We start from the raw sequence: 27406 nt of genomic DNA, 5'->3' as shown, positions 1-27406 counted from the left end.
GGGTTCAGGACAATAGGTCGATCCGCTTTAGATACACAAGATCAGAAGCAACTATTGTTGTACATATCACAATGATAAAAAGGATATGATTTTACTCAAAGCGCTATTCATATTGATTACTACCAGAAATTGTGTTTTGATTAACGAATCAATATCTTACTGTGATACAGAATGTCTTGATATTCGCCCCATTTAGTTGGTGCTGCAACTGGAAATAGGCTGATAATAATTACAATGAAAAGCAAATTTACCAACTCACCTTGAATCTGTGGATTAAAAGACTGAAAAAATGCCGGGGAGCGGGACGATTACCAATGATGATACCAATGAAAGCCAATTAGCTCCAATCAATGTCTCTGGTAAGAAAGATGAAGCAGAACACACTTTAGCTCTTCCAGGTTTGTGAAATACTGCTTTATAATATTTAATGCCGCTTGCATGATAGTTTCTCTGTACTATTAAAAATGTTGAAAATTCAGGTACCGTTGATAGCAATGAAACGACTGGCCAATCGCCCTTACCGTCTGCAAGGTAATTACGAGATAAAGTTCATTTTCGGACAAGCCCATCATGTTATATAATACTTTCAGATCAGAAAACTCAGAGTCAAATACTCAAGATCCTCCCACTGAAACAATCATAAGACGTCGACATAAGAAGATCAGGCCGTATTATTATCTTGGTGGAAATAACGGAACAGCCATGTAAATGTTTTTACGTATTTTATTTGGAATAGGGAAATACTTAAGTGGAACAGTGACTGAGTGCAATTCAATTTTTTGCAAATGTCATAACAATCCTTGTGTGCAGATCGTGCACTTACCAAATTGATATTTATTTTGGTAGTGTGGATGAGTATTTGAGCTCCTTGGGATGGGAAAGAATTAACGACCGAAATCGCGAAGATTACAAGTTGAAATGGTGCGAAATAAAGTCTCATAATAACTACTGCACTTTCAAAGAAGGTAAATATACATCCATCGATTTCTAGATGATTGGTCGGATGTCATGATATTATTGCCATCTTTGTTAGACCCTGGCAATTTTGTTTATGATATATGAATTTCTGATCATGCTTGTGTTGCATTTGACATTTGTTAATTGTTACCGACAAAATAGCGTATTGGTGGAGCATCCGTTTTCTTGATCGGTATAATATTTTTCTTTAGAGTGCAAAGTGGCTAGCCCCAGATGAATACAACAATGCCTTATTACTTTCATATATTACATAGTTTCATTCAGTTGTTATTCCACCTGTGTATTGATTTATATTTGTTTACAGGAGAACAGCTGTGCTACCAGATCCCAAACAACAAAGTACTCACTACAAAAATCGGGCTTCTGACGTCACTGCAAGAATATGAAAGAGTGATGAATAAAGTCAAAAAAGGAAAGCCAAGGTACTCTATTTAGATTATTTTCAGGGATGTTTCATTCGGTTTGTCGATGAGCTGGTGTATTTTATGGTATGCCGATCTCTAAATTGAGAATAAATGGTTGCTGATTACTGACTGAAATAGATTATGGCCACGCTATCATATCATTTCTCCCCAAGAACTTAACATTGGCTTAGACTAGGGGTCGCCAACTCAAAACGGGTCGCGAACCACTTTTCAAATTTGGTAGAGGCCGCTGGCCACATCAATGCTATATCTAGATTAAGTAGGTCTCATAGTTTAAGAGCCATGTTTTAAAACTTTACGTCAGTACCAATGTTCCCTCTAATTTTTGACGAGTCTGCGCACACTCACCAACTCACTCCGCAGACCGTTGGACAACAGTGCATATCGACTAAAAAAAAAGGTCATCACTTCGGATTTTTTGTGCGCAACTTAGATTTTCTGTGCGCACAGACCGTGTCAGCACTTCGAATGTGCGCAGCTGCGCACCTTAGATGGAACATTGGTCAGTACAATACTGTGCTCTCTAACATGGACACAGGCATACCACAAAAGAAATTACATTTTATTAGAGGAATACAAATACAAAAAAATATCATGATCATCACTTTTATTCTATTTTGAACTATTGCTACACACGATTCCTGACAACACTTTTCAGCGACCAAAGAATCAACATTGGGGTTAGCTAGACACGTTACCGGTACTTCTGGATAACTATCTCCTCGTAAAGCTTGATCTTGCGGGGAAGCCTCGAATCGGTTTATAAACGTTTCGGTGTTGGCACTGTCTGGGCCATTGCACGCACATCAAGACAATATGCCCAAGCCCATTCATATCAGCTAATTATTCTACCATGGAATGCTATTACCATCGCCGAAGCCGTATCAGTTAGATAGGAATACCGTAGTGATGTTGGGCACAGGAGAAGAGCTTATTTTGAACAACAAAAACAATAATGTTAAACTGAAATAAGTTTTAGCTTCAGCATTTTTCTGAAATCTCAAATCAGGTCGCAGGCTGCAAAATATGACTTTGCGGGCCGTCTGTTGGTGTCCCCTGGCATAGACAGAATGAAAATTTATAGAGAATATTTTTCTGCCTCGCAGTCTCTTCGGCTATGTCCATTGTCCGTTAAGATGCCGTCAAATTTTCATTTGTACGATATTGTCGTTTGTACTTTCAGAATAATGAGGTACCAAGAATTCTTTCCTGAAACGTACCGCTTGGATGTCCGTGAAGAGCGTGAGGCATTTTGTGAAATCTACCAAGGTATACTCCATTACAAGTGTTCATCTGTGTCTATTCAATTCATATCATATTGAGGTTTATGTAAACAAGCTATTGGGTGCGGCATTCCATTGTCAGTGTTTTGTTTACCCAACTGTACTGATTTATCAACTATGTTCACTAATACTGTAGTATCCGTACATTATAGATAATATACGCTCTTGATTAATTGGTGTTACCTTGTATTTATAACCTTCAGACGGAGAAATATGGATCTCAAAGCCGACTGGTTTGAATCAAGGCAAAGGAATATATTTGATCAGGAGTAGAGAAGACATTAATAAGTTCCAGTATGTATCACTACCTGTCTATTTAATAGTATCTTAGCAACAAATTATGGCTTACTTATTATTTGTGATGTTGGGCAACGTAGCCGGCATATTCATTCAGTCTTGCAGCTATTTGTTTATTACCCTGATTTTATCATTTAAAATATCGCAAGATTTTGTGATAGGAAGGTGAAGTCGGTTATATAGAACATGGCGAGGCAAACTTTTTTGTTGGCTGGCCCATTCACTACTACTGAAAGAGGGCGTGAAAATGACACAATTTTTCTGAAGTTACAGTGACTATGAAGCTGGCAATACGTTATGTGTTCCTTATCAGTTGTTATTACTGCATGTTTCACTATAGTCATCATTCATCTTGTTTTTAAAATGAACAAAGTGCCGTTTATTATGTCATAATAACATAACAACAGGAATTGCCGACCTGTGTCATAATTAAGCAGATAATTGTCCGAATTACCGTTTTCTTTATCTTCCTGAGCACTTTGGCCGAATAAAGTGGTTGTCCAGATTCGGCTGTATATACAAATTATTTGAATTGTCTTAGCGGGCTTGCCTGTGACATCTGACATAGAATAGTGATAATATACATTGGTTTGACCATTTTTTCATGCCACTGCATTGATAGTAGCCACCTGTTTTTGGATGGCGACTTACTCAATGGGATACGAATTTAGTTATCAATGTTGCAGAATCAAAATGGCGGATATTGAAGAAGAAGTTCAAACTACTAGAAAATTACCGTTCAAAGTACCGATGGCAAGAATCGCTCAGAGGTAGTTGTTCTTGATAATCTCAAATGCTTAAAATAACTCAGAAGTATTTTTCAGATACATCACCAACCCATTACTTTTGAATGGGAAAAAATTCGACGTCCGCAACTACATGCTGGTAGCGTCAACGCAGCCGTTAGTTGTGTTTTATCGCGACGGCTATTGTCGCCTCACCTGTTTACCTTACGACCAGGACAGTACGGACCTCACTGGACATTTGACTAATCAAGTAATCATTGAAATATATTTCCCGAGTGTTCGTCGCTAAGTGTAGTAATATATTTGGCAGTTTATGCAAAAGAAGAATCCACTGTATCAAGAAGTGAAGGACGAAACGGTCTGGTCGATGGACCGGTTTAACGAGCACGTTAACGAAAAATTTATGGAGAAAAAAGACCTTCCTCAAGATTGGGTCCACACTGTTTTACGGGTTAGTTGCAGTGACAGGGTTGGTAGTGGTGAACGGTCTAGAACAGGGGCGCAAAACCATTTTCACACCGTTACCCCCTTTGAAAATTTTGTAAAATCACCCCCCCCCCCTTAAAAAACGGTATTGTTGTTAAAATCTGGTTTAAACATTAACTGGTAGTTAGAATGATAAAATGATATGAAATGCAACTGACAATAGACATGTTAGTACATTAATTAATCCAACGTATTCGGATAGCGTGATGGTTAAACTTGTTTTTGGTCGGACGATGTTTTGTGGTGGGAAGAGCCAGCCGCATGTCGTATTGAATATACAAGACACTGCACTGATTTGTTTTCAGAAGTAACGTCATGCGATAGAGAATGAAAATTCCAGTTTGAGAAGACTTTTTTCCCAGCTTGCGAAAAGAGTAGGGTTGTAATTAGAGCCCGACCGATTATCGGCTCGCCGATAATATCGAGTCGATATCACGCTTGGAGAAAAATATCGGTATCGGCCATTGAAGGTAAAAAAATATCGGCCATTTTCGTGACGTCACAACATGGTCGCAGAGAGTCAGAGAAGTTGATAGAAGACGCGAGGACGATAAATAATAAAAATAAATGGCCAAGCTGCATATAGTGCATACTGCATACAGGGCAGTAGGCGTGCATATCTGAAAATTATTATAGATAACTAACCACCGTTATGCCCCACTGACTTCGTGGGAATCCCCTGGCAGTAATCGATCACCAACGACAGAGAGCAGCTGGATGGAGTTGTCTGCAATTTCAATCAGTAAGAGAAAGGAGAACTTCAATCATGCTGGACTGACCCTCGTGATGATAGAGAAAAGCGTCGCGTCGAAACATGTCTCTGAAGATAGTGCTATTGGTTCGGTACCAGCAGAGCTAATTATACCGGTAATGTATGAAGTCGTCTGACTGAGGCCTGCGGGGCCACCATGATAGAAAATATGCGAGCATAGAGGGCAATAAAATGAAGCAAACGTGGAGTCAAGCCAACAATTGATACGAAAATTTTTGATTCCATGATGACATTGGCCAATTCTGACAAAAGAGCGTAAAATATTGATCAATTGATTGTTGAAATGCTGCTCATGGTCAAGGCCCAAGGTGGATGGGTGGAGCAGTTGCAGACATGGACAATTTGAGTCGTTTTGCACATTCTCTTCAGCTTTTTGTTAATAATGTGCTGAAGGCTCCAGGTGCAGTGCCAGAAGAATATCAATATTAATATCAATATTTGGTGAAACCATTGAAGGAAAGATCCCCTGCAAGGGAGCGGTGGAACCGAAATGAAGAAAGATTTCCAATTCTTGCTGTGCCACTAACTATGGTACCAAGTGAAAGACTGCTCACTGTGTTTAGTACTATATACATCATTTATGGAAGACCACAGAAGTTCACTCCTTGGAGAAAGGGCCGAGAAATTGTGCTTCGTGAACTGTAATCTGGAACTGCTGGAGTGGTGCTTTTGATATATTTTTATAGCCCCTAGATCATATATTTAATGTTCAAGCATATCAATGGCTGTGAAGTTGTTGAAATCAATGCTCTGAGGTGTTAAATATGGGCCTTGAGCTAGATTCCATATCTTTTGAGTATCGGCTGAATATATCGGGGTTATCGGTGGAGGTACTGAATATCGGTCTTATCGGTATCGGCTCAGAAATCCAATATCGGTCGGGCTCTAGTTGTAATGACTCGAGTCACGACTCAAGTCGCAATTTTCTGATGACTCGACTTGACTCGAGTCATATTCTTAAAATACGGAAATGACTCGACTCGACTTGAGGCTGTCCGTGTAATGACTCTACTTGTACTCGAGTCATTGCGCATGACTCGGACCAAGTCATATGACTCGAGACTCAGACATTTCATTGTAATTTCAAAGAATATTAAAGTCACCGCACCATTGGTATTTCCGCTATTGGTAGCGGACTAGCTGTACTAAAATATGCGACCAGAAACTATTAAAAATGAGGAAAATTAGTATAGTATTAATGCAAACTGTTCGATATCACCGAACAGAGTCATAAAAAGTGGGTTAAACAAGATTTTACCTGGAAACTGAGCAGTCAACGCAATGACTTGGACTCGAGTCATAATACCATGACTCGGACTCGACCCTCTGCTCGCTGACTTGGACGCGGACTTGACTTGGTGGTTAATTGAATATGACTCGACTTGATTCGAGTCAAAACTATAAAAGTCATATTGACTTGTGACCGGGAGCCTGGTGACTTGGTTACAACCCTGGAAAAGAGTGCTAATAACCTGTATTTTTATCAACCCCATTCTTCTGTTCTCAATTCCGCATATTGCCGATGAATTTATGCATCAAATATTTTTCAGAAACGCTGTCAGCAGATCATGATGCATTGCTTCCAATCGGTACGTCATAAGCTGGAGTGTAAAGTAGGATATTTCGATCTGTACGGATGTGATTTTCTTATCGATGACAATTTCAAGGTAAGTGCTATCGTCACCAATGTGAATTGCATCGTTGCGTCATTTTTGTTATGCCGCAGGTTCAACTGCTCGAGTTCAATTGCAACCCTGCCTTGCACACTAACTGCGACCCTTTGAAAGAAGTGATCCCGGATGTTGTGATCGAAACGCTGCGTAAGATTCAGTTTATGTCTTATTTGAATGGAACAGTGAATTTTTTGAATGAATATTATTCATATTGAAATCAACCCGAATATTTTCGGCTAACACTTACCAGGGTTAATCGTCACCAACTAGTAGAGAATCTAAAAGAACATTGTCTGTCAGCAATCATATTGAAGAGAGTCCTAGGGGTACTGAACTACAATTTATACAATGTTATTTTAAATTCCGTAATAGTTGATGACGAGTGTCAGCCTAAGATATTTGGGTTTTTTTCAATGTCAATATAATATTCAATTGGGTATAATTTCTATATATAAGTTCTGTCTCTCCAAATTTATCAGTTTCTGATCATTCTTATTCCAGAATTATCTCTCGAAATCTTCAACAAAGTCAAAGCGAGAGAGCGTATCATGCCGTTGGCTGCTCACAATCAGTTTGTATTGCTATACAACGGCGATCTAATTGAAGCTGAGGAGAGAAGGGAAAAACTGAAGGCGTTAGCCGAAACGCGCAAACGGGCGCGTAGCGCTCAGAGAAGGAAACGGTTTATGGCCAACTTCAACATGGTGAGTGCTGACGCCAATCCTTGTCTGGTGCCAAGTCAACTCAAGAAATGGTCTATTTCGCCTTCGATGTTATTGTTATATGTGTCAGATAATATCATCGTTATATTATATATAATATACGTAAGAATAACATCACTTGCTCTTTTGAATGCTCTTTATCCGCCATCTTTTGGCCGTTTATATCAGGGACGGCCAATCCAAAGGGACGCATTCGGTTTGTTAACTATTGCACGGCCCACTTGATTGTTGATGACCTTATTTTGTCATCTGGAAAGTGATGACTAGAAACAAATTGGTTATATTACTTTCTTCACATTCACTATTCAGTTTCGAGTTCAAGCCATGTTCAACCCAGATTTTTACAGCTCTGCTTAAATAATAAATCATCAAATGCCTCGCATTCATAATATACAAATCTTCCTCAATCTTAACAGTTTCTAGCCTTATTTTGCTGATAGAGCAATTACCAATAGTGTGGTTACGCTACTATTCTACGGAGTTACAATTAAATACCTGTTTTGGTCGTTTGAGTTTCGATTCACATGACTTAGCCACTGACTCGAGTAGCCTACAAACCGATTCACATTACACATATTGACTTAAGTTGAGTCATTTTACGTATTCAAGAAGACGAGTGACCAAAAAATCTCCACTCAAGTCACATTTTTGTGATAACGCGACTTGACTCGAGTCAATTTGTGTATTGACTCGACTTGTACTCGAGTCGTCGCGCGTGACTCGACACGTTATGTCTTATTCAAGTCTCGTGTATCAGGATCAATAATTGAAAAATAGGGCCGGAAATTGTCTTTTATCTGTTTCAATGAACATGTTTAGAGTTGGAAAATGAGTATATTATGAACACAAGGCCTTCAATATTAGCCAAAAGTTTCACAGAAGTGAGATGAACTTGAATTGAACTCGATAAGGAACAGTAAACACCTTGACTTGGATTCGGACTCGAGTCTTAACACTGTGACTCGGTCTCGTCACATTGTTCTCTGACTTGGACTCGGTGTTGAATAAAATATGACTCGAGTTAAAGCTACAAAAGTCAAATTGACTTGTGACTCGGTTGCAACCCTGATCGGCACCAATTACTTTTCACAGCAAAAGCACGCGTACCCAAACCAACGTAACTCCGATGGCGAAACAGAACCCAACCAAGCCACAATTACAACAGCAGCATCACCCACGTCCCCCACCAATCAAGCAGCCACCTACACCACCCCGGCAGTGTTGAGCGCCACAGGACAAAACGTCACCAACAGACTCTATCCGAAAGTACCGCAAAGCACTGAAATCACGACAAACACTGGCAATATCGTCTCGGCCACTATGAGGTCACAGACGTCGCTGTCGACGTCGTCATCGGGGCATAGCCCGACGCGAGTGTCTGGATCTAAAAGCGTGCCGAATATGCCGCTAAAGAAGCCATTCTATGCAGGAGGTAACTATAGTCAAAGCACGTTCAAAAGCTTATTGCAGTAACTCTATAATGGTGGAATAGTATATTCATATGACGACAAATTTGGTGATAAGATTGTTGATATACAATGTTCCTTTCACCCCTCTACTAGTTCCTGACGATTAACCCTCATGAATAGGTGATAGCTATCTATGAACGCCTATAGCTTAACAGTACTGCGACTTCATTTGTACATTTACCGCAAGCTTGGCACGTCATATTCAGGTATATCCTTTTACTGTGAAACGCGCATCACTAGAACTAGAAGTGGTCCTTCTAAGTTGCAGCTAATGATTTGTTCACATTGCCGATTGCTATCTTTATTTTGAAGCTTTGTAACCAAAGTTCATGAAGATCAAGAATTGCTACTGAGATCACTTGACACGGAGATTAAAATTTGAGACAAATTTTGTTCGTTCTATAATGATAACAATAATCATCGTCAAGTGAACTGGTCATTATTATATGTAGCAATTCTGTGACCGTATAAGACACTTCAATATTGGCTCCATCATAAAAATCAGAATGAGTGTTTACAAATTACTAGACAGTGCGAATATGTTATATGCTGCAACTTAGAAGCCATTGTTTTTATCAGTGTTAGTAGCGATGTTCTTTATTCTCTGCATCTTGCTGTGGCCGCCACGATATCTCCATGATCCCGTTTCTTTCCAAAACGAGGCCATCAGTTTTGCCAGACTGTCACAATAAATTTGCCTGATAATACCTTGCTAGTTTGAACAACTTACCTATAACGAAAGTGTGTACGCCTATAATCAAACTTCGAACATCTTAACTGCTATATGCTTAGGTACCATTGATAAACTTTGTGTGAAAAATTTAGTAGGAATGTGTAGTTTATAATTTAGCTTGGAATCTGTTGTTTTCTGGATTAACAAAACCCTAAATCAGTGCTTTTCAACCTGTGTGACGATTCGCACCTGTGCGAATGACAAAAATTGCAGTGCGAAGGACGAAGGTGGTGCGAACGGGGCGAATGAAAATCCCGGATGAGTGCGAATGACGAAGGTGGTGCGAATGAAAATCCCGGATGAGTGCGAATGAAAATCGTGAATAATTATTGTTAATTTTTCTGACCTGGAATAATTCAAATAAACCTAATAGGAAATTCGAGGGCAGTTTAACTTTTGTTGGTTCGACGCAATTGTAAAAACTTGTTCAACTTACGACGCACCACTAATCGTAGCTCCCACAAGCCGTAGTGAACTAATATTTTCGCACAATAATTATTATGTAACCTAAAGCCTGGTTTGGAAGCTTGTGTAGTGGCAGACATACAGCACAGCATATCAGCCAGTCTGAGCCCGCGACAGGCTGAAAAAATGACGTCAATTTGACTTTCCGCTTTCTTTCGCTAAACAATTATCATACTTTCGTAATAACTGTTCGATTAGTGCGAGGCACGAGGATAGTAGTAATGCCATCTTTAGGCTGTATAGTCACATTTGCAAGTTAACCCCTTCAAGGGTTATTAAAGTATGGACCGCAACGGGTATAATTTTGAGTCGAGACGGTGCCAGAGCTATCTGGTAATATGTATGTAATACTTGTTGAATTTATTGCAAAAAATCCTGCGATAGTTTTTACAGATGGTGTTGGGTAGCCTACTGTAGCCAATAAGCGAGAGACGCAGCAAATATGGCTTCATCATGAGAATTCATGATAAGATTTGTCCGACTGGTTTTTCTGGAAAAAGAGTCTAAGACCGTTGAGATGAACTAGTGTAGGGACTAGGGATGTGCAACGAGCGAGTTCAGGTCTATGAGACTCATTCTTCTCGACGTCAACCCCTTCTGCGTCGGGTCACATGAAGACGTAAAGTTTTGCCCAACAATCCGCTGATTAAATGCGGTGCCAAAAACATAAGCGTCGACAAAACCTCGGCCAAAAAAATGACCGATGCTGGATGGCCAAACCATTCGATATGGATATGCTCCGTTGTCGGCACGGAATAGTCCCGTTCTTGCGATCTGAGTAGACAGTAGTAGCCTACAACTGCGACACGCAGAGGAATTTAATTCACCCTAATTTGAAATCGCGTGAGTCAGACATCTTTTGTACAGAGCTGTGTTGGATAGAATTGTGGTGTGCGCGTTCTGTATGTCATGCATGTCCGTAAAATTGCAGCATACTGCTACTGTAATATTAAAAATGAATTCCTTTTCATGGGCGAGGAAGGCTCGGGTCGCGAGATGCCACAAAAACTCAGATTTTGGTGGTAGTCTAAAAAGCTGCTTTAACGTTAATAAACTGTTATGAATTCTCAAGTTAGATTTATCTAGAGAGCAGAACACATACAGCAGTATCGTGAGTTTATTTGCTCTTCCCCCATACTCGCGAGACAGAAAACGGGAAATCGAAAAAAAAGTAGGGGCAACCTATCATAAGGTAGCGAGCTCTAATGTGCATACTCTCATTGATCGTTTGGACCTTATTTTCCAAGACATAAGGCTAAAGACTCAACACAAACTAGTGGGTTTTTCACCCTTCCGACATACTGGAGCCCACTAGACCTTTTTGTCAGCTCTCAAACTCGATTTCTTCCAGCAGGCATTTTTCACTCGTGAAAAATACGCTGTATTTTGGAAAGGAGGGCAGAACAGATTTTAAGACCTGGCCGTCCAAGCACTGGTAGACGTTCTCGTACAAAACCCAACGACTTGTTTGGCCGAGAACAGTTTTAGTGAAATAGTTGAAATCGAAACGAGCGAGAATAGTAGCCTTTTTAATGAGACACTTGATTGCTTACGATACCTGGTAGCCAATTTGTTGTACAAACAAATGTTGTATTTCATCTTCTTTTTGTATAACATTTATCGGTTAGTTTGTGCGAATGAAATATATTTTACAAAAAAAGTGCGAATGAAGCTCAAAACGGTTGAAAAGCACTGCCCTAAATTATCCGTTGTTGACAAATTTGACCAGGTTTGCACATTTTAGCAGTGAAACAAAACCTTGAAATATTTTCAATAGACACTAATTTAAGCTAAATCAAAACCAATATCCAAAATCATTCAATTGAATACAGTCTAAATAAAATACCATTCCTTATAAGGGTAGGGTAATAAATCTTTACTCAACAAGTGACAATTATCAAAAATACATCAAAAATGTCACAATGCTACTGTTTCTTGATCTTTTTGTGTTGGTACGAATCAAATTACAAATTTGAAATGATTGTTTTACTAACGGAATTCTAATAAGTGATTCCAAATAATTCTGTCAATTTTTGCATGAAAGAAATTCAGGAATAAACAAAACACTATTACGTTATTGAGTTCTACTTTGTGTCGGGATGGAGCATTCGAGGAGTAATTACCATATCGCTTACTGTCAAAATGGTAATCGCCAAAATGCAAGAGCCAGTATCTTATCGCTCTTAAAGATTTGATGAATTGCTAAAATTTAGCTGCACATACAGCTGCCACATTCTACACAAAATTGACCGAACAAAAGCCGAAATAGCAACAACTAAGAATACAGTGTTTTGATGCTTTGAAATTGGTAAATAAAATTAGTTCTAAATACTGGTCACATCTTTTCAGTTGCTAGTTCCATAATTTTGTATAACTACAACAAAACGTAACTGCTTTGTATCTGTAAGTACAGCTTTATGCACACATTTTTGCACACCAGCTGAATTTCGTTGTACTTAAACGAACTTAATACCGTGAGCAATGTGGACATGAGAAAAATCATTGGGAAATTTTTGCCGAATTTGAAAGTGCTTTAGTTAAGAATCTGGATATTTGACTGCAAACTACTAGTTCAGAAATAAATGCCGATATTATGGGAATATTTGATAAACCTAAACCAGGGGTTCCCAACCTTTTTTCAACAGCGCACCACTTTGAAAATTTTGAGAACTTTGAAAAAATTGATTAAAAAGAACAGGTTTATGCAGCAGCTGTTGTTGGAATAATAAAATTATACAAATACATAACACAATATACATGATAGTCGGCCTACATTTATTAGGCTAGTTAATGTGATGGTTGAGCTTGTTTTTTCTCTGAAAATGCCCTAAATGTTGGTTTGGTGGTAGAGGGAACACAGTAAACTCAAGATCAAGTAGTAGCAGGGTTGTAACCAAGTCACAAGTCAATTTCACTTTTATAGTTTTGACTCGAGTCAAGTCGAGTCATTTTCAATTCACCACCGAGTCCAACTCAGCAAGTTGAGGGTCGAGTCCGAGTCATGGTATTATGACTAGAGTCTCAAGTCATTGTGTTAACTGCTCAATTTCCAGTTAAAGTCTTGTTAAACCCACTTTTTACAACTCTGTTGTGTGATATCGAATGGCTGGCATTTATAATATACTAATTTTCCTCACTTTTAGCAGTTTCTGGTCGCGTTTTCAGGTACCAGTACGAATAGACGAAATCCCAATAGTGTCGTTACTTTACTATTATTCAAAATTACAATGAAATATCGGTGTCGGCTGTCTGAGTCTCGAGTCACATGACTTGGTTCGAGTCATGCGCAATGACTCGAGTCCAAGTCGAGTCAATTCACAGATTTACTCGAGTCGAGTCATTTCCGTATTTTGAGAAAATGACTCGAGTCATCAGAAAATCGTGACTCGAGTCGTTACAACCCTGAGAAGTAGCTTATTGATGTAGGCCTACTACTATTTTTAAGAAATTTAATTTAGTAGATTTAGAGATGAGTGATATTTTCAAATTTTGTCGTGGTCACCCTGAACGTGACCTCTGACCTTTGCCAATTAGGCATTTAGTTGTCATCGAAATTTCATCGCGCCTGTACAGTACAGAAAATGTGTTTATTGTAGTTCCCCGCAAAAACAGTTACTAAATTTCAAGGTCTAAATAGCAAGGAGCTACAAAAGTTGTTCTGCGCAGGGACAGTGCCGTCAAGACCGTATTCCGCCCCGCGGTTCCACCGCGCAAGAAAGTCCGACGCCAAGACATCGAGCTTATCTTCCATCAAAAGCGACAACGCAGGTGACGAAATCGTCACGGAAAAATCAGTTGCTGCATCGCTGGACGCTAAATTAAAAGAATACAGACCGATCGAACCTGCGGCTCTTAAAAATATGACTCGCTTCAAAACTGAACCGGCCACTGTTAAAAAAGTGTCGGGTGTTGAATACAAAGATCAGACGCAGGTACAGATTGTGTAATTGCAGCACAATTTCAGCTATATGAGGTAATATTATAATAAAAGATTAATAGTTGAGTCTTTGAATAGTGAAAATATCTTTGCTCAATTCATAGGAGTAATATTTTTGACATGTCAAAAGAAGTCAAAATTTTGCCAAAGTTGTAACGTTGGGTCAAAAAATTGTCGAAATTGTTCACAAAGTCAATTTTTCTTTTGCATACTGCATTTCGTTGGTGCCATAGAGGTTGCCCTGTGGGTGAACTTATCATTTGACATTTAACTCCATGTAGCCTGCTTGATAGGCCCACCGTTGCAGATGGCCCATTGTCTACTCATCGTGAATGATAAATCATCGAATGAAATTGAAACAGATTGACATGGCGTGATGATCAACACGCCTGAAAACAAGTAAAATTTTTGGTGGGTTCAAGTTCACACCAATAGCTCAAATCTGAATTTGAAACTTGACTGCATGGTGGACATTGGGTCTTACCGCATTGGATCGCAAGATGTTAACAAAACTCAGATTTGGGTTGCGATCTGAATAGTGCAATGTAGACCAGAAAAATTATATGCATATATATCTTCCGTTTTTAGGTAAAAAAATGAACGCAATAGTCAAAAGTCTCGCCAACCCTTTTACCCATGGTTATCACGCCACAAATATTTTGTTGATCATCCAACAGAGAGAGAGAGAGAGTCTTTATTTTCATCCAACCAAAATACATAACACACGGCAGTGATGGTGGTACAGAAAATATGCTTGCACAGTATTCGGTATTAGATAGGAATGATCGATAAGAGCGTGAAGGTCAGCTAGTCTGATCACACCAGCATCAAACAGGTACACTTGACTCTAAGCAGTCTGGCATGTGGCTTTTTTGTTATGGAGCCAGAGGTGATCCTCATGCTTTAAAATTTACAATGAATGCTTGAAACGTAGGCCTACCTAAAACTGTGGTTTGTAAATATACAAGAACAGATGTCAATAATCAGATTTGCATCCCTGTAAGTCACACAGAGTGATTAAATGACTCCAGCGAAATGCTGCAATTTTAAATGTAGAATCCGTGGCCGCGATACAGGAGCCAAGTTCCCTTTTCTTAAATCCATTCGAGTAGATATCCAATATTCCTAAATGACGCATAGATCTGAAAATTGTATTATGCTTTAAAACAAAATATCGTGACACATCAAACTATTCCACAGCAATTCCGAGGTCGACCCCGGGAACGTATCAGGCACATCAGAAAAAAATCGCAAGAAGACGAATTGTTACCTTCAGCCGAGTGAGTACATTAAAAATGAAACACTTAGACTATTAGGAATTATAGTAGCATACTGGCAATTTTTGTCGTTTGCTATCTGTGCTACACATGCACGGCCAGTGGCCGTATTGAGTCCGTTCTAACCGGTTCCGTGGAAAAAAATTTATGAGATCAATAAACGAGTTTGCATTACTGGATACCATCTATGACTTTTTGTAGCATAACCTTCTAAAAAGCACGGTATTTGAGACAAAGAATCTGTATTTGACCACTGTGTATTGTGCACAGTTAAGCAACAATTCTTTTAAATATCAGTTTTCTCGTTAGTTGTTCAGCTTTCTGTGGGATGTACAAGTGCCATCTTGCCTAATATATAATAATTTTGACGAAATGGTTCTCCGCTCCTTCCATATTAATATCGGCCTATGATATCGGTTATCTGCCTTGCGAGTGTTGATAACCGGTGTCAGTATCGGCCTGCAAAAATCAATATCGGTCGTCCTCTACTGTGTACATCCGATAAAAATGTTACAAACCAGATCAAACAACATCAGTAATTATTAGGGCAAGTTTTTGTTGCACTCAAATCCGTGGAAAGTTGCACTTATTTTTCATAGGAGTCGCTGTAAAAATTGCATTTATTTTTCACTAAAGTTGCACTTAAAAGGTACATTTATGGACAAGTTCCTTGAAATTATCGAGTTATGAGATACTCGAATCGATTTGTATGCAAGGCACTGTCGCAAAACTCAGTGTTGGCGACTTCAACAAAATCAATAGCCTGAAAAAACATAATTTTCGGCGGTCTAGCCTGAATGTACGTCAAAAAGGACCTCAAATTTAAACGACAGTGAAATAATCGAGCTATCTATCAACATATAGTACCAAATATTTCCAGCTGCACCCACTTCAACTATGGTTCGACATTGAAAATTCTGGTTGTGATGAATCAGCGAGTACTTTAATTGAATAACTCTTTGTGTCGGCGAATGTCCCTTTATATGTTAGTACCAAGACGTGGAACATTAAGATACTGCAATACTGTATAACCGGTGTCTTTGATTCAGGCTTGACCTTCCAAGTGAAGTGGACAAGAACGAAAAAATAATGGAGGCAAACCGTAAACTCCTAGAGGCAATGACATCATCAGCAATACAGGGCCCGTCCTCGAAGCTACCCCCCAGCTATCACAACAGAAGTACTTTCGATTCAGGTATGGTTACAGTTACGTGTATTTTCAAGAAGAGTATCCAAGGGTGAAACTGGTATTCAAGAGACAAAATGTGATGTAATAGGTGGACAAGATTAGGTACTCAAGTACAAGTAGAGATAGCAAAGGGAAGTACTGTAGATTTTGTCGTGGAGTCATATTAAGGTTGTAACCAAGTCACAAGGTTACGAGTCACAAGTCAATCTCGCTTTTATAGTTTTGACTCGAGTCAAGTCGAGTCATTTTTAATTCACCACCGAGTCAAGTCCGAGTCATAATGTTTTGACTCGAGTCCGAGTCCAAGTCATTATGGTCATTGTTCAGTCTTCAGCTCATTCCGGTTCGACCCACTTTTTTCAGCTCTACTCGAGTGATATAAAATGGCACGCATTCATAATGTCGTAATTTTCCTCAGTCTTAACAGTTTCTGGCCCTATTTTCCAAGTATCAGGACAGATAAACGAAATACCAATAATGTGGTAACGGTACTATTCTTTGAAGTTACAATGAAATGTCGGTCTTGGCCGTCCTAGTCTCGAGTCCTATGAATTGGCTGGAGTTATGCACAATGAGTTGAGTACACAAAAATTGAGTCAATTCGAGTCACCAAAAAATCGTGACTCGAGTCATTGCAACCCTGTATATTGGCGATGTAAAAATATGATTACTCCCAATATTCAGAACTACGTTGGTGCTTATCATGAGCATTTCCATACAGCCGTAAGGTAGGTGCTTCACGAACCATCACAAAACTCACCCGTCATTCGCACAGTTCACGGAAATGAACTTACTTATTGCGCACGCTGCAATTTTTCGTCGTAATGAGCATGTTGTACTTAGCATATTGATTTGGCAAACAATCTGCTAACCGTGCACCGCACTGTAAAATTATGCTGAGATAACATCACTTTTGAGAACTTGTATTTGATGTGAATGACAGATTTTCCGAGTCTATTATCCAAATCAGACAGCTGCGATCAGTAGAGCAAGTTTTTGCAACTTTTTTTTTACAGTTTTCGGCAGCTTCCTAAATACTCAGAAGTTATGTAGTATAGTGTTCTGAGCTGTATGGAGGAATCTTATATTGCAACCTTTCTCCGTTTTTTCATGCAACTTCTGCAACCTTTTTTTGAGTTTTCAAGCAACTAACTTTTCACTGGAAATATTTGGCACTATATGTAAATAGATCGCTTGATTGTTTCACTGTCGTTTAAATATGAGGCCATTTCTGAGTTGACGCGCATTCAGGCTATACCACCGAAAATTATATTTTCAATTTTTTCAGGCTATTCATATTGTTGAAGTCGCCAACATTGACTTTGCGACAGTGCCTTGGATAAGGATCTATTCGAGTATCTCATGCCCTAATAATTTCAAGGAACTTGTCCATAAATTCAACTTTTTAGTGCAACTATTGTGAAAAGTGAATGCAATTTTGTATTGCAACTTTTATGAAAAATAAGTGCAAATTTCCACGGATTCGACTGCAACAAAAACTTGCCCTAGTGATCAGTGTTCCTGCATGCAAGGACCCACTAACTAACGCCAGGTCAATTTCTTGTGGACAGAAAAAAAAGGAATGAAATAGAGTACATTGTTTTGTAATTTGACCTCGACTGCAGTTGACTATTCATATTTTACACGAAACAAATTCCATATCTGTCCAACTCATTTTAAAGATATTGTTTAAGGTTGGAGATGGGAATATTAGGGTTGGAGAAGGGGGATATTAGGGTTGAAAGTATCGTGTCCCTCACGCCAACCTTACGGTACTTCCAACCCTCACCTTGAGATACCCTTACCCCAATCTTAACACTAACCTACCTCCAACCCAATATTCCTCTTCCCCAACCCTTATAACCCCCACCCCAACCCTAATATCCGTCTCTCCCAAGGCAAAAATAATATATTTTGACGTTTATCAATTTTGACGTGTTTATGGGGAACATTTATTGGTGTCATGGAGAACACTGGCTTGTTATGATCGTAAAACGAGTATGAGTATGTTTTGATACTTTTTTCCCGTCGTGGAAGTTATGAAACCACGATTGGTGGTATCAATGCACCCAAAAGAGGTAGAACAGAACTATGAATATTAATGAAAATAGCATTTCTGTCAAGTGGTCATCGACCCGCGTCGTTGTCACAAAAGAATAGATGAGGTACGGCCGAAAAAATACCAAATTATCTTTCAGTTGGTGTATCGGTGACTGTATTTTCTTTGTGATCGCGTAAAAGGTACATATTCCAACTATCAACATCATGCATACTCTTTTGACGCCACAATAAGTGATGCTCAGACACCCAACTTGAAGACTGATACTCGATTTTAAACCAGCCATAAAAATTAGTAAAGGAGCTTGCACACGAAGATATTTCCATCGAACAGAGTGCATTATTCCAATTTGCGTTTCCAGAATTTTCTAGAAAGTACTTGGCCGGTGTCGCGTCTTCCAGGAAGGGCCAGCACGTCATGGGGAAGATCAATGGAATGATCAGATGTGAGTCAAAATTTGCACTTGTTTTTTTGCCGTTTTCAATGACTCGGCCATCTATCCACAGCCTACAAGCAGCCGCAGCCTTCCCCCGTTAATATCGAGTTGAGAGACGCGAGTTCAAAGATGCAGCCTCCGAACGAATTGCCTTTTCACTGTCAGAAGGTACAGTCTTTCGTTTATTTCGGCGTTTTGTAGGTTAATAATATCAGAGGTGTTCAAAATAGTCAGTGTTGCAACTCGCGCAGAAGTTTTTTCACAATTACAAGTAGAAATTTCAGAGACATGTCAACACTGATTAAGTGGAAGTAGAAACAGAAGGGTCTGCAAAGTATTCGAGTGAATAGTTTTATAAAGTAGATTTGATCAAAAGGTTCTATACCTTCAGCAGTTAATTGGAAGGTGTCTACTTTCGGAAGTGCACGATGGATGTATCTTCGCGACCAATGCCAAATACAAATTGGTGGAATCTTCAAAAATATATTCAGTTACCGTGACACCGGAGCTGTTTGGTCCTATGATAATTCCACTCGAAAAAAGTGATACAAAGTTTTTCCGAAACTTCTATCTACTTTTCAATCAAATAGTCAATTTATTTTTAACAACTTCATCATTTCAATACACCTCAAGGCTGCGATACAATGAAACGATAGGAAGGTGTCGAAACGACTTTGAGTGGTCTAGGCCAGGGGTCGCCAACTCAAAACGGGTCGTGGGCCACTTTTCAAATTTCGTAGAGGCTGCGGGCCACATGAGTATCGAGAACAACACAGATTAACAACCCAACTTTACGTCAATGTAACACTGTGCTTTCTAACATGAGCGATGGCCGACATAGTTACCAACCATAATCGAAAGATTTTATTATAAGAAATACATAAACAACAAAAACTATCACAATCATCACTTTCATTCGATTTGGAACTACGAGCCGGGCACGATACCTGACCACACTGTTCAGCGGCTAAAGAATCGATATTGGGGTTAGCTAGACATGGTATTTGCTGGAAAACTATCTCCTTGATCTTGTGTGGAAGCTCCAAGTCGTTTTCTAAGCGTCTTAATCTTTGCAGTGTCTCGGCCATTGCACGTCAAGGCAATATGCCCTTTCATATCAGCTAATTCTCCCCCCATGGATTGTTATTATCATCGCCAAAACCGTATGAGTTAGTGAGGAATAGTGATGTTGGGCACAAGAGAATACCTTATTTTGAACGACAACAACAAAATTTCTTGAGCTGAAAGCCATTTCAGCATTTCAAAATGCTTTACCAAGCGTTCTTCCGAAATCGGAAATCAGGTCGCAGGCCCCAAAATATGACATTGCGGGTCGTGTGTTGGTGACCCCTGGTCTAGGTGATATAAAGAGGAGGCATGCACACTGAATGAAAAGTTAAATAAGATAATATAAAAGGCAGGCAACAAAGAGAGGTGGCATGTGACGGCAGGTCGGGGTCCGGTACACTTAAGGGCTGACTAGTATTCGTTCAAAATCCCAATTGAAAAAGGTAAGTAGTTTTGCATGCGAATTGTTCAGGTGGAGCGGGAAAGTAGCTTGAAAATATAACCATTTGAGTGTCGCAAGCAGGCAAAATGTACTCGTGTGCTTTGAAAAAGTACTTCATGACTGATCCCCTCTGCTTTGTTGTCTATACACTGTACTAGGAGTCACAGTTACTCCGAAAACGCTAGGAGACAGCATTGACGTGAAAACATCTGCGATTTACCCATAATCTATATTGTAATTATCAAATTCACAGCTTCAGTACCGCAACCCGTCCGTCCGCTCCCGACAAACGCTACAGGCAACCACTTGCACTCTTGAAATCGGGCCCAAAGCCAGAAGAGGACTCGTGGCGATACCCAGCACAGGTAAGCGTTGCAGAGATTTAGGGCTTTCCTGGGAGTAGAAGTAGAGCTAACCAAAGTATTGTAGGTTTATCTGACTGGCTACTTAACCTGGAAGTCCTGTCTCCTGGGTGTATGAGATCTTAAAACACAGATATCACTCACGACATACGAATATATTTCAGACGTTAATGCAAGCAGGTTTAGCACATGAATATCCTCCATTCGCTCGAATCGTGGAATTTTGTACTTGATGTAAATTACGACAGGATGTCAATAATCGATTGCCAGAATACGGCACGATAAACACGAGGTTGAGACATACATGGGACTCTTGCACCGTGTGCAACCAGGTATGAAGTTTAACGCGCGTGTAAGCATTGTTTTGTATTTAGTCGCGCCTGCCATTTCCGCGAGCACGACGACGCCTACGGTATCTCTGACCAACGGAAACAACATCACAAGGCTGAGGATGATGAACGTCGCTACCGCAACATTCCCTGCTCCCGGCGTATTCGGTGAGAAATTCTAAATCTAATCTAATTCGGAAAATCTCTTGGTGGTTCAAGCCTGCTGTATAACACTCTCAGGCCTGGCGGTTTTGTGACGACGAATAATTTTCACCTTTCTTTCGCACTGCGATTTCAGATAATGAAGAAGCAATATCGCCGCAAGGGGTTAAACTCGGCCTGGATGACTTTCTTACGCACTTGCAGGTATTGTCAGACCAAAATAGATCACGATGCGCTAACGGCTGAGTATGCATTTCTTCTAATATGGTAGAAGAGGGTCTGATCCAGGGTTGCAATGACTCAAGTCATGACTTGACTCGAGTCATTTTTCAAATGCGTAAAATGACCCCACTCGAGTCAATTTTGTATTGACTCGAATTGTACTCGAGTCATTGTGCATGACTCGAACCAAGTCATATGACTCGACACTAGGACGGTCACGACAAACATTTCATTGTAACTTCAAAGAATAGTAAAGTTATCACATGATTGGTATTTCGTCTATCAGTCCTAATGCTTGGAAAATAGGGCCTGAAAGTGTTGAGACTGTTGAAAAGTACTATATTATGAATGCGAGCCATTCTATATCATTCGAGAAGTGTTGAAAAAAGTGGGTTGAACCGAAAACCTAATAGTGAACATGATGACTTGGACTCTGGTCTGGTCTGGTCGGAATTTTTCAGACACTTAACATCTATGAGAAACCGCTTATTTTTAAGCAATTTGCGTCATTTCATTTCCCAGTCGACGGCGTCGTTTCATCCACCGGAGGAACCGACCTTCCACGACCCCAGGACCAGGATAAACTGTGTGGACTCCTCGACCCAGACGCCCATATCGAGTTACACGCTTTCGTCCGAAGAAAAGGTCATCTGGCGACTGAGGACCAAAGTCGGAGCAAGTTCCAACAGCGGTAATAGAGCGGCTTCTACTAACGCCCGTCTCCAGTGTCCATATATCAACATTGTGCATAATCTCGTTCCGTTTTGCATGTCTTTCATTGACTTCATATCCCAAGCAGCCAAGCCCGTAAACGGCTTGAAAAAATTCGCTACTGACCTGGTGTTACGAGAGAGAGACAGAGCCAACATGACGCCCGCATCATGAATTTGGGGGTCAAAAGTGACCTCTTGCCATTAGCTACGCCTGCACCGTTTATTCATTTTGTAATAATAATCGCGAGCGATACAAATGAGTTTGAATTTATTGCATAGGCATGGTGTAAAAATCCCAAATACCAACACATTTTACGACTAGATAGCGTATTGGTGGAGAGTCCTGCTTCTTGGTCGGTAGGTCCTGTATTCAATCCCTGGCTGGGTCAAACTAACGACCTGATTACAGATTAGTGACACTGGTACCCATGGCTTGCCCGCTTGGCGCTCAGCATTAACGGGATAGTATATAATAGTATCTAATAGATGTTTGTCTAGCGCTGACCCCGAAATAACTTGGATGGTTGCGTAGACTAAACTAATGCTAATGAACGAAGCTAGTGACTAAACAGAAGGTCAATGCTTTCACTTGTGACCAGTGACGGGCGCTGAAAATAAGACAAAATAAGAACATAAGTCAAAATTTACGACATATTTTTAAAGATTGTGTATCTTTATAGTTGTGATTTCAACGCTGGCCTTTCATGGACCCCGTAAAACACGGACCCAAGGTAAAGGACACTTGTATTTTGAACAACAAGTGTCGGGATGTCCTTTGCGATTTGACACATTGTGTTCGTAATGAAAAGTTTTGCTCGTGGCACACGATATTTTTTCAATAAGATGCTTAACTCACCACCCGAATTTCTGCCTATTTTACGATTCAGCCATAATCTGTTAGCAATGACAAAGTTACAGATCAAATCCAGGGTTGTAACCAAGTCACAAGGCTCCGAGTCACAAGTCAATCTCACTTTTATAGTTTTGACTTGAGTCAAGTCGAGTCATTTCAATTCACCACCGAGTCAAGTCCGAGTCCAAGTCAGCGAGCAGAGGGTCGAGTCCGAGTCATGGAATTATGACTCGAGTCCGAGTCCAAGTCATTGTATAGACTGCTCAGTTGCCAGTTAGAGTATTGGTAAACCCACTTTTTATAACTCAGTTTGGTGATATCGAATGTTTCGCATTTATATTATACCAATTTTCCTCACTTTTAGCAGTTTCTGGTCGCATATTCAAGTACCAGTACCCACAGACGAAATCCCAATAGTGTGTTGGCTTCGGAATTACAATGAAATGGCGGTCTTGGCGGTCTGAGTCTCGAGTCAATGACTTGGATCGAGTCATGCGCAATGACTCGAGTCCAAGTTGAGTCAATACACAGATTGACTCGAGTCGAGTCATTTCCGTATTTTGAAAAAATGACTCGAGACAAGTCGAGTCATCAGAAAACCGTGACTCGAGTCGGACATGAGTCGAGTCATGACTCGAGTCATTACAACCCTGATCAAATCGTTGAGCAGAAATTATGGCAAACACTTTTATTTACAGTGAGAGAAAAATACTCATGCAAGCATTATCTGGGTATACTCCGCGCTTAACCGCAAGCTTCTTGTATTTAGTGAAGCTGTCCGGCAAGCCGCCGATGCCCAGCGCTGAAGCAGCAAGCCGAGGACAGGCACATCCGTCGCTGACAGGAATTAAAACCTATCCAGGGATCGCGCAACAATCTCCGAGGTAGAGACCTCATTGCGGTGGTTGGTTAGGGTTACCATATTTTGGGATCCAGAAAGAAATTACAAAAGTTACTTTACCGGACTAGAAAACTGCCGATTCTAGAATTTCAACGGGAAATTATGTTGTGTTGACTGAAAAAATGTCATTTTACGACTAGACTCCCGGAAGACCCGCCCGAGCATCCGCATTAGGGCTCTTCAAAAATGACTTTTTTTTCTCAAATCGTACTGGCTACTTGATAAAGTTGTTAGGTTACCTACTTGAAGCCTACACACAAAATTTGGTTCAATTCCAGCCAGTAACCGATTTGCTACATGAGGAGAAAGATTCGATTTATTATATAAAAATAAATAATAGAAAAATTGAAAATTTTCTGTTCACCCCATGAAAGTGTTAGGCTGTCTATAATAACGATGCTCACCAAATTTGGTTCAATTCCAACCAGTGGAAGCGGAGTTATTGCCGTCGAAAAATTTGGATTTGAATAAAATAATATTTACGGTGAGCACAACTATAATAAATAAACAAAGAATCGGTCACCGTAAATACTATTTTATTCAAATCCAAATTTTTCGACGGCAATAACTCCGCTTCCACTGGTTGGAATTGAACCAAATTTGGTGAGCATCGTTATTATAGACAGCCTAACACTTTCATGGGGTGAACAGAAAATTTTCAAATATTTTATCATTTATTTTTATGTAATAAATAGAAACTTTCTTCTCCTGTAGCAATGCGGTTACTGGCTGGAATTGAACCAAATTTTGTGTGTAGGCTTAAACTAGGTAACCTAACAACTTTATCAAGTAGCCAGTACGATTTGAGAAAAAAAGTCATTTTTGAAGAGCCCTAATCCGCATTGTAGATTTCAATTCATTTATGGCGTTTTTAGTTGTGCCTTTTCATTAGCCTGGCTGTCAAAGCTATAAAAGAGGACGAATTCCCAAAAAGGAGGAAATTTATGCGTTCTCGGAGGACGTTTTCGATTTCCTGAAGTAGGACATCTGGTAACACTGCAGTTGCGTCCATTTAAAACTATCAGTTAGTTGTGTCAATGAAAACTCAACATTGGGGTAGACCATAATTTTTCAGGCTCCGTTGCCTCTCCACATAACCCAGGAATTCGGGAATTGAGCAATGCGAGGTTATTTGTATGAGAAGTACTTCTATTTTTTCACACTACTAAAGTGGGTTTTGCCTTCATATAATACTTAAGTAGTTTTGTTTAAGACTGGGGTGCTTTTGAGAGCTTTGTTTTCCACCTCAATTGAAGTAGTTTTGAAGGTCTTGAGAATTGCTACTTCTAATTGCTACATTGCTTATACTTGATTAGCAATGCGTACTAACAATATTGCAATACTACTTGAATATGTTTTACTTACTTGGAAATCCTACTTGTACTTTGGTACTTTTTACTTGGTTGGAAATCGATACTTCTACTGGAGTACAAACAATAACAATTTTGTCCTCTACTCACATAGATACATCGCAGTGCGGCCCGCTCACGGCACCGGCGTCACCATGCTCATCAGCCCGCCACCAGTAGTATCGGGTAAGAACATGTTGCCCACGATACGCGAAACTCGCCACCACTCCGACCCGTCGCTCTACTTCGATCACGCCTACACCCCGCAACTATCGCACTCCTCCCAAACGCCAATCTCGGACGCAGAAGACGACTTGCCAGCCGGCCCTACGATACGAAGCATTTTAAACGAAGTGATGGAGGCGAAGTTGGAGGACAATTCGGAAAAATGGATGGCGCCTGGTTAATTTTCAATTTTGCTCTCGCACGACTGTATACAATTGCGAACATGCGCCAATTTTACGGCTGTTGCGGTCTTTTGCAATAGTTTATTGCGCTGTTAAGCTTCTCTGTGAATCTGCCTCGCCAAAATACTCTACCTGACCTGAGGTTTATTCCTTGTGAACTGCCTTTGAAAATTTCTGCCCTTCACCAACGCACTTTCAAGCACTGTCTTACAAAGATCCGCGCCATTTCGTACAGTTTCCCATACTGTGAATAAATTGTTTGTGTACTGCCTCGGTGTTTTAATTTGTGGCGAATCAAGTATAGAAATAGGTGGGCTCTTGAAATTTTTTTGACTGTGTAGCCTACCGGTATTGAGATGACAACGTTTTTGCATGACTTGACTTGACTCGGAGAATTCGTTGAACTGATAGCAGACTCGGAGTAATAATTCGGAATAATTTCAAGTAATCAGTGTCGCTGTATCTTAAATATGTTCGAATAGTTAGTGATATGCTGGTGTGACCCGTTGTACAACTACTTATGCGTTTATGTTACTCGTCAGCAGGAGCAGGCTTGTATTGTTTATGATAACGGTGTCGGTGGTGTGACAGTAGGGTTAATTGAGGTATAATAGTCTCTGCAATTAGAACTCAGACGAGTAGTTGTCCTTTCGTAGGCTGCACTCTGTCTGTACTTAACTGAGAGATAGAACGTCCTCTTCGACCGCTGCCGTATCGTGAACTCTTCAGACGAATATATTGTTCAACACAGTCTATTTATTGTACGTAATTTCAGTAGGTTTAGCATGAATCTCCTCGAAATTGCTATCGCACGAGTTTATAAATGGTCGATATTATCGTAATAGGAAGTTACGTCACGTACGCATAAGGCGTGCAATACACTGTTGTGACACGCCTAAGACACACCGTTACACCATCTCCACTTTGAGGGAGCGGACATGCAATGAGCGGAAGTAATTAGAACTAAGGTGTCACAACAGTAAATACGGTAGCCTAACAATACCACTTATTAAACAAGGCCAGACGCTAAGACTACGAGAGAGATGAACAAGTTTTCTACAGCTTTTATAATATACAAGTTAGCCTATCAGATCACAACACCATTCAGATTACTGGACAAGAATTAGTAACCTTACACTACACAAAATCCAGATTAACACCCTAGAAATAGGTAGCCTAACAACTAACTACATTAAGCCTAACATAAAAAAAATATACACAATACGTCTCAGTAGGCTTGCTCAAGTGTGAAACACCAGCCAAGTCTGAGAGGCTATCCAACTTTAACAACAGTCCATGACCACTCTTATATACAATGTGGTCGTTACATACAACAATTGTACTTCGCTAGTACAATTTAGGTTGGATAGAATCGACGTCTATCACAACCAAAAACGCGTGTGCGGTGCTCCCCCTTTTACTCACTCGTGGCGGGGCGGTTGCCTGAATTCATCGGCGAAACAGGTCTTACTATGGCCGGGGGTTTCTTCTTTGGGGGCGGCGATACTCGCGAAGCCGCTGTTGAATCGTGACGGGTCGGAACGGTATCTGGCATTCGCTCGTGTACCATTGAGGAAGGTACTATTTGATCCCCCTGGTTGACGTCCAGGGAGATTTGGGGCGAGAGCTGTGCACCATCGGTCGGTTCGGT

General features: G+C 40.1%; 1 protein-coding gene across 3 annotated transcripts; it reads left to right on the top strand.

Annotated features, from left to right (window-relative positions):
- Positions 1 to 101: 101 nt before the first annotated feature.
- LOC145448654 (uncharacterized) lies at positions 102 to 26024 on the top strand. 3 transcript variants are annotated; one of them, XM_080327101.1, is made up of 25 exons: positions 102 to 359; positions 480 to 531; positions 591 to 704; positions 847 to 965; positions 1283 to 1400; positions 2587 to 2672; positions 2890 to 2980; positions 3670 to 3753; positions 3808 to 3979; positions 4040 to 4180; positions 6538 to 6654; positions 6714 to 6807; positions 7162 to 7364; positions 8475 to 8814; positions 13677 to 13981; positions 15187 to 15266; positions 16313 to 16458; positions 18873 to 18956; positions 19018 to 19115; positions 20711 to 20822; positions 21194 to 21316; positions 21447 to 21514; positions 22055 to 22223; positions 23868 to 23982; positions 25464 to 26024. In XM_080327101.1, exons 1-25 carry the CDS (start codon positions 290 to 292, stop codon positions 25753 to 25755), a joined length of 3393 nt encoding a protein of 1130 aa, XP_080183227.1. In that variant the 5' UTR covers positions 102 to 289; the 3' UTR covers positions 25756 to 26024. The 3 variants fall into 3 exon arrangements, with proteins under 3 accessions (XP_080183227.1, XP_080183224.1, XP_080183225.1); XM_080327098.1 differs by having other exon boundaries at positions 108 to 398; XM_080327099.1 differs by having other exon boundaries at positions 114 to 398; positions 13716 to 13981.
- The last annotated feature ends 1382 nt before the right edge of the window (positions 26025 to 27406 follow it).

Source organism: Botryllus schlosseri, chromosome 10 (genome assembly GCF_051294905.1).
Source record: "Botryllus schlosseri isolate E-star chromosome 10, Bs_hap1, whole genome shotgun sequence".
NCBI lineage: Eukaryota > Metazoa > Chordata > Ascidiacea > Stolidobranchia > Styelidae > Botryllus > Botryllus schlosseri.
Note: the sequence above shows the minus strand (reverse complement) of the source record. Positions and strands in the feature narration are given on the sequence as shown.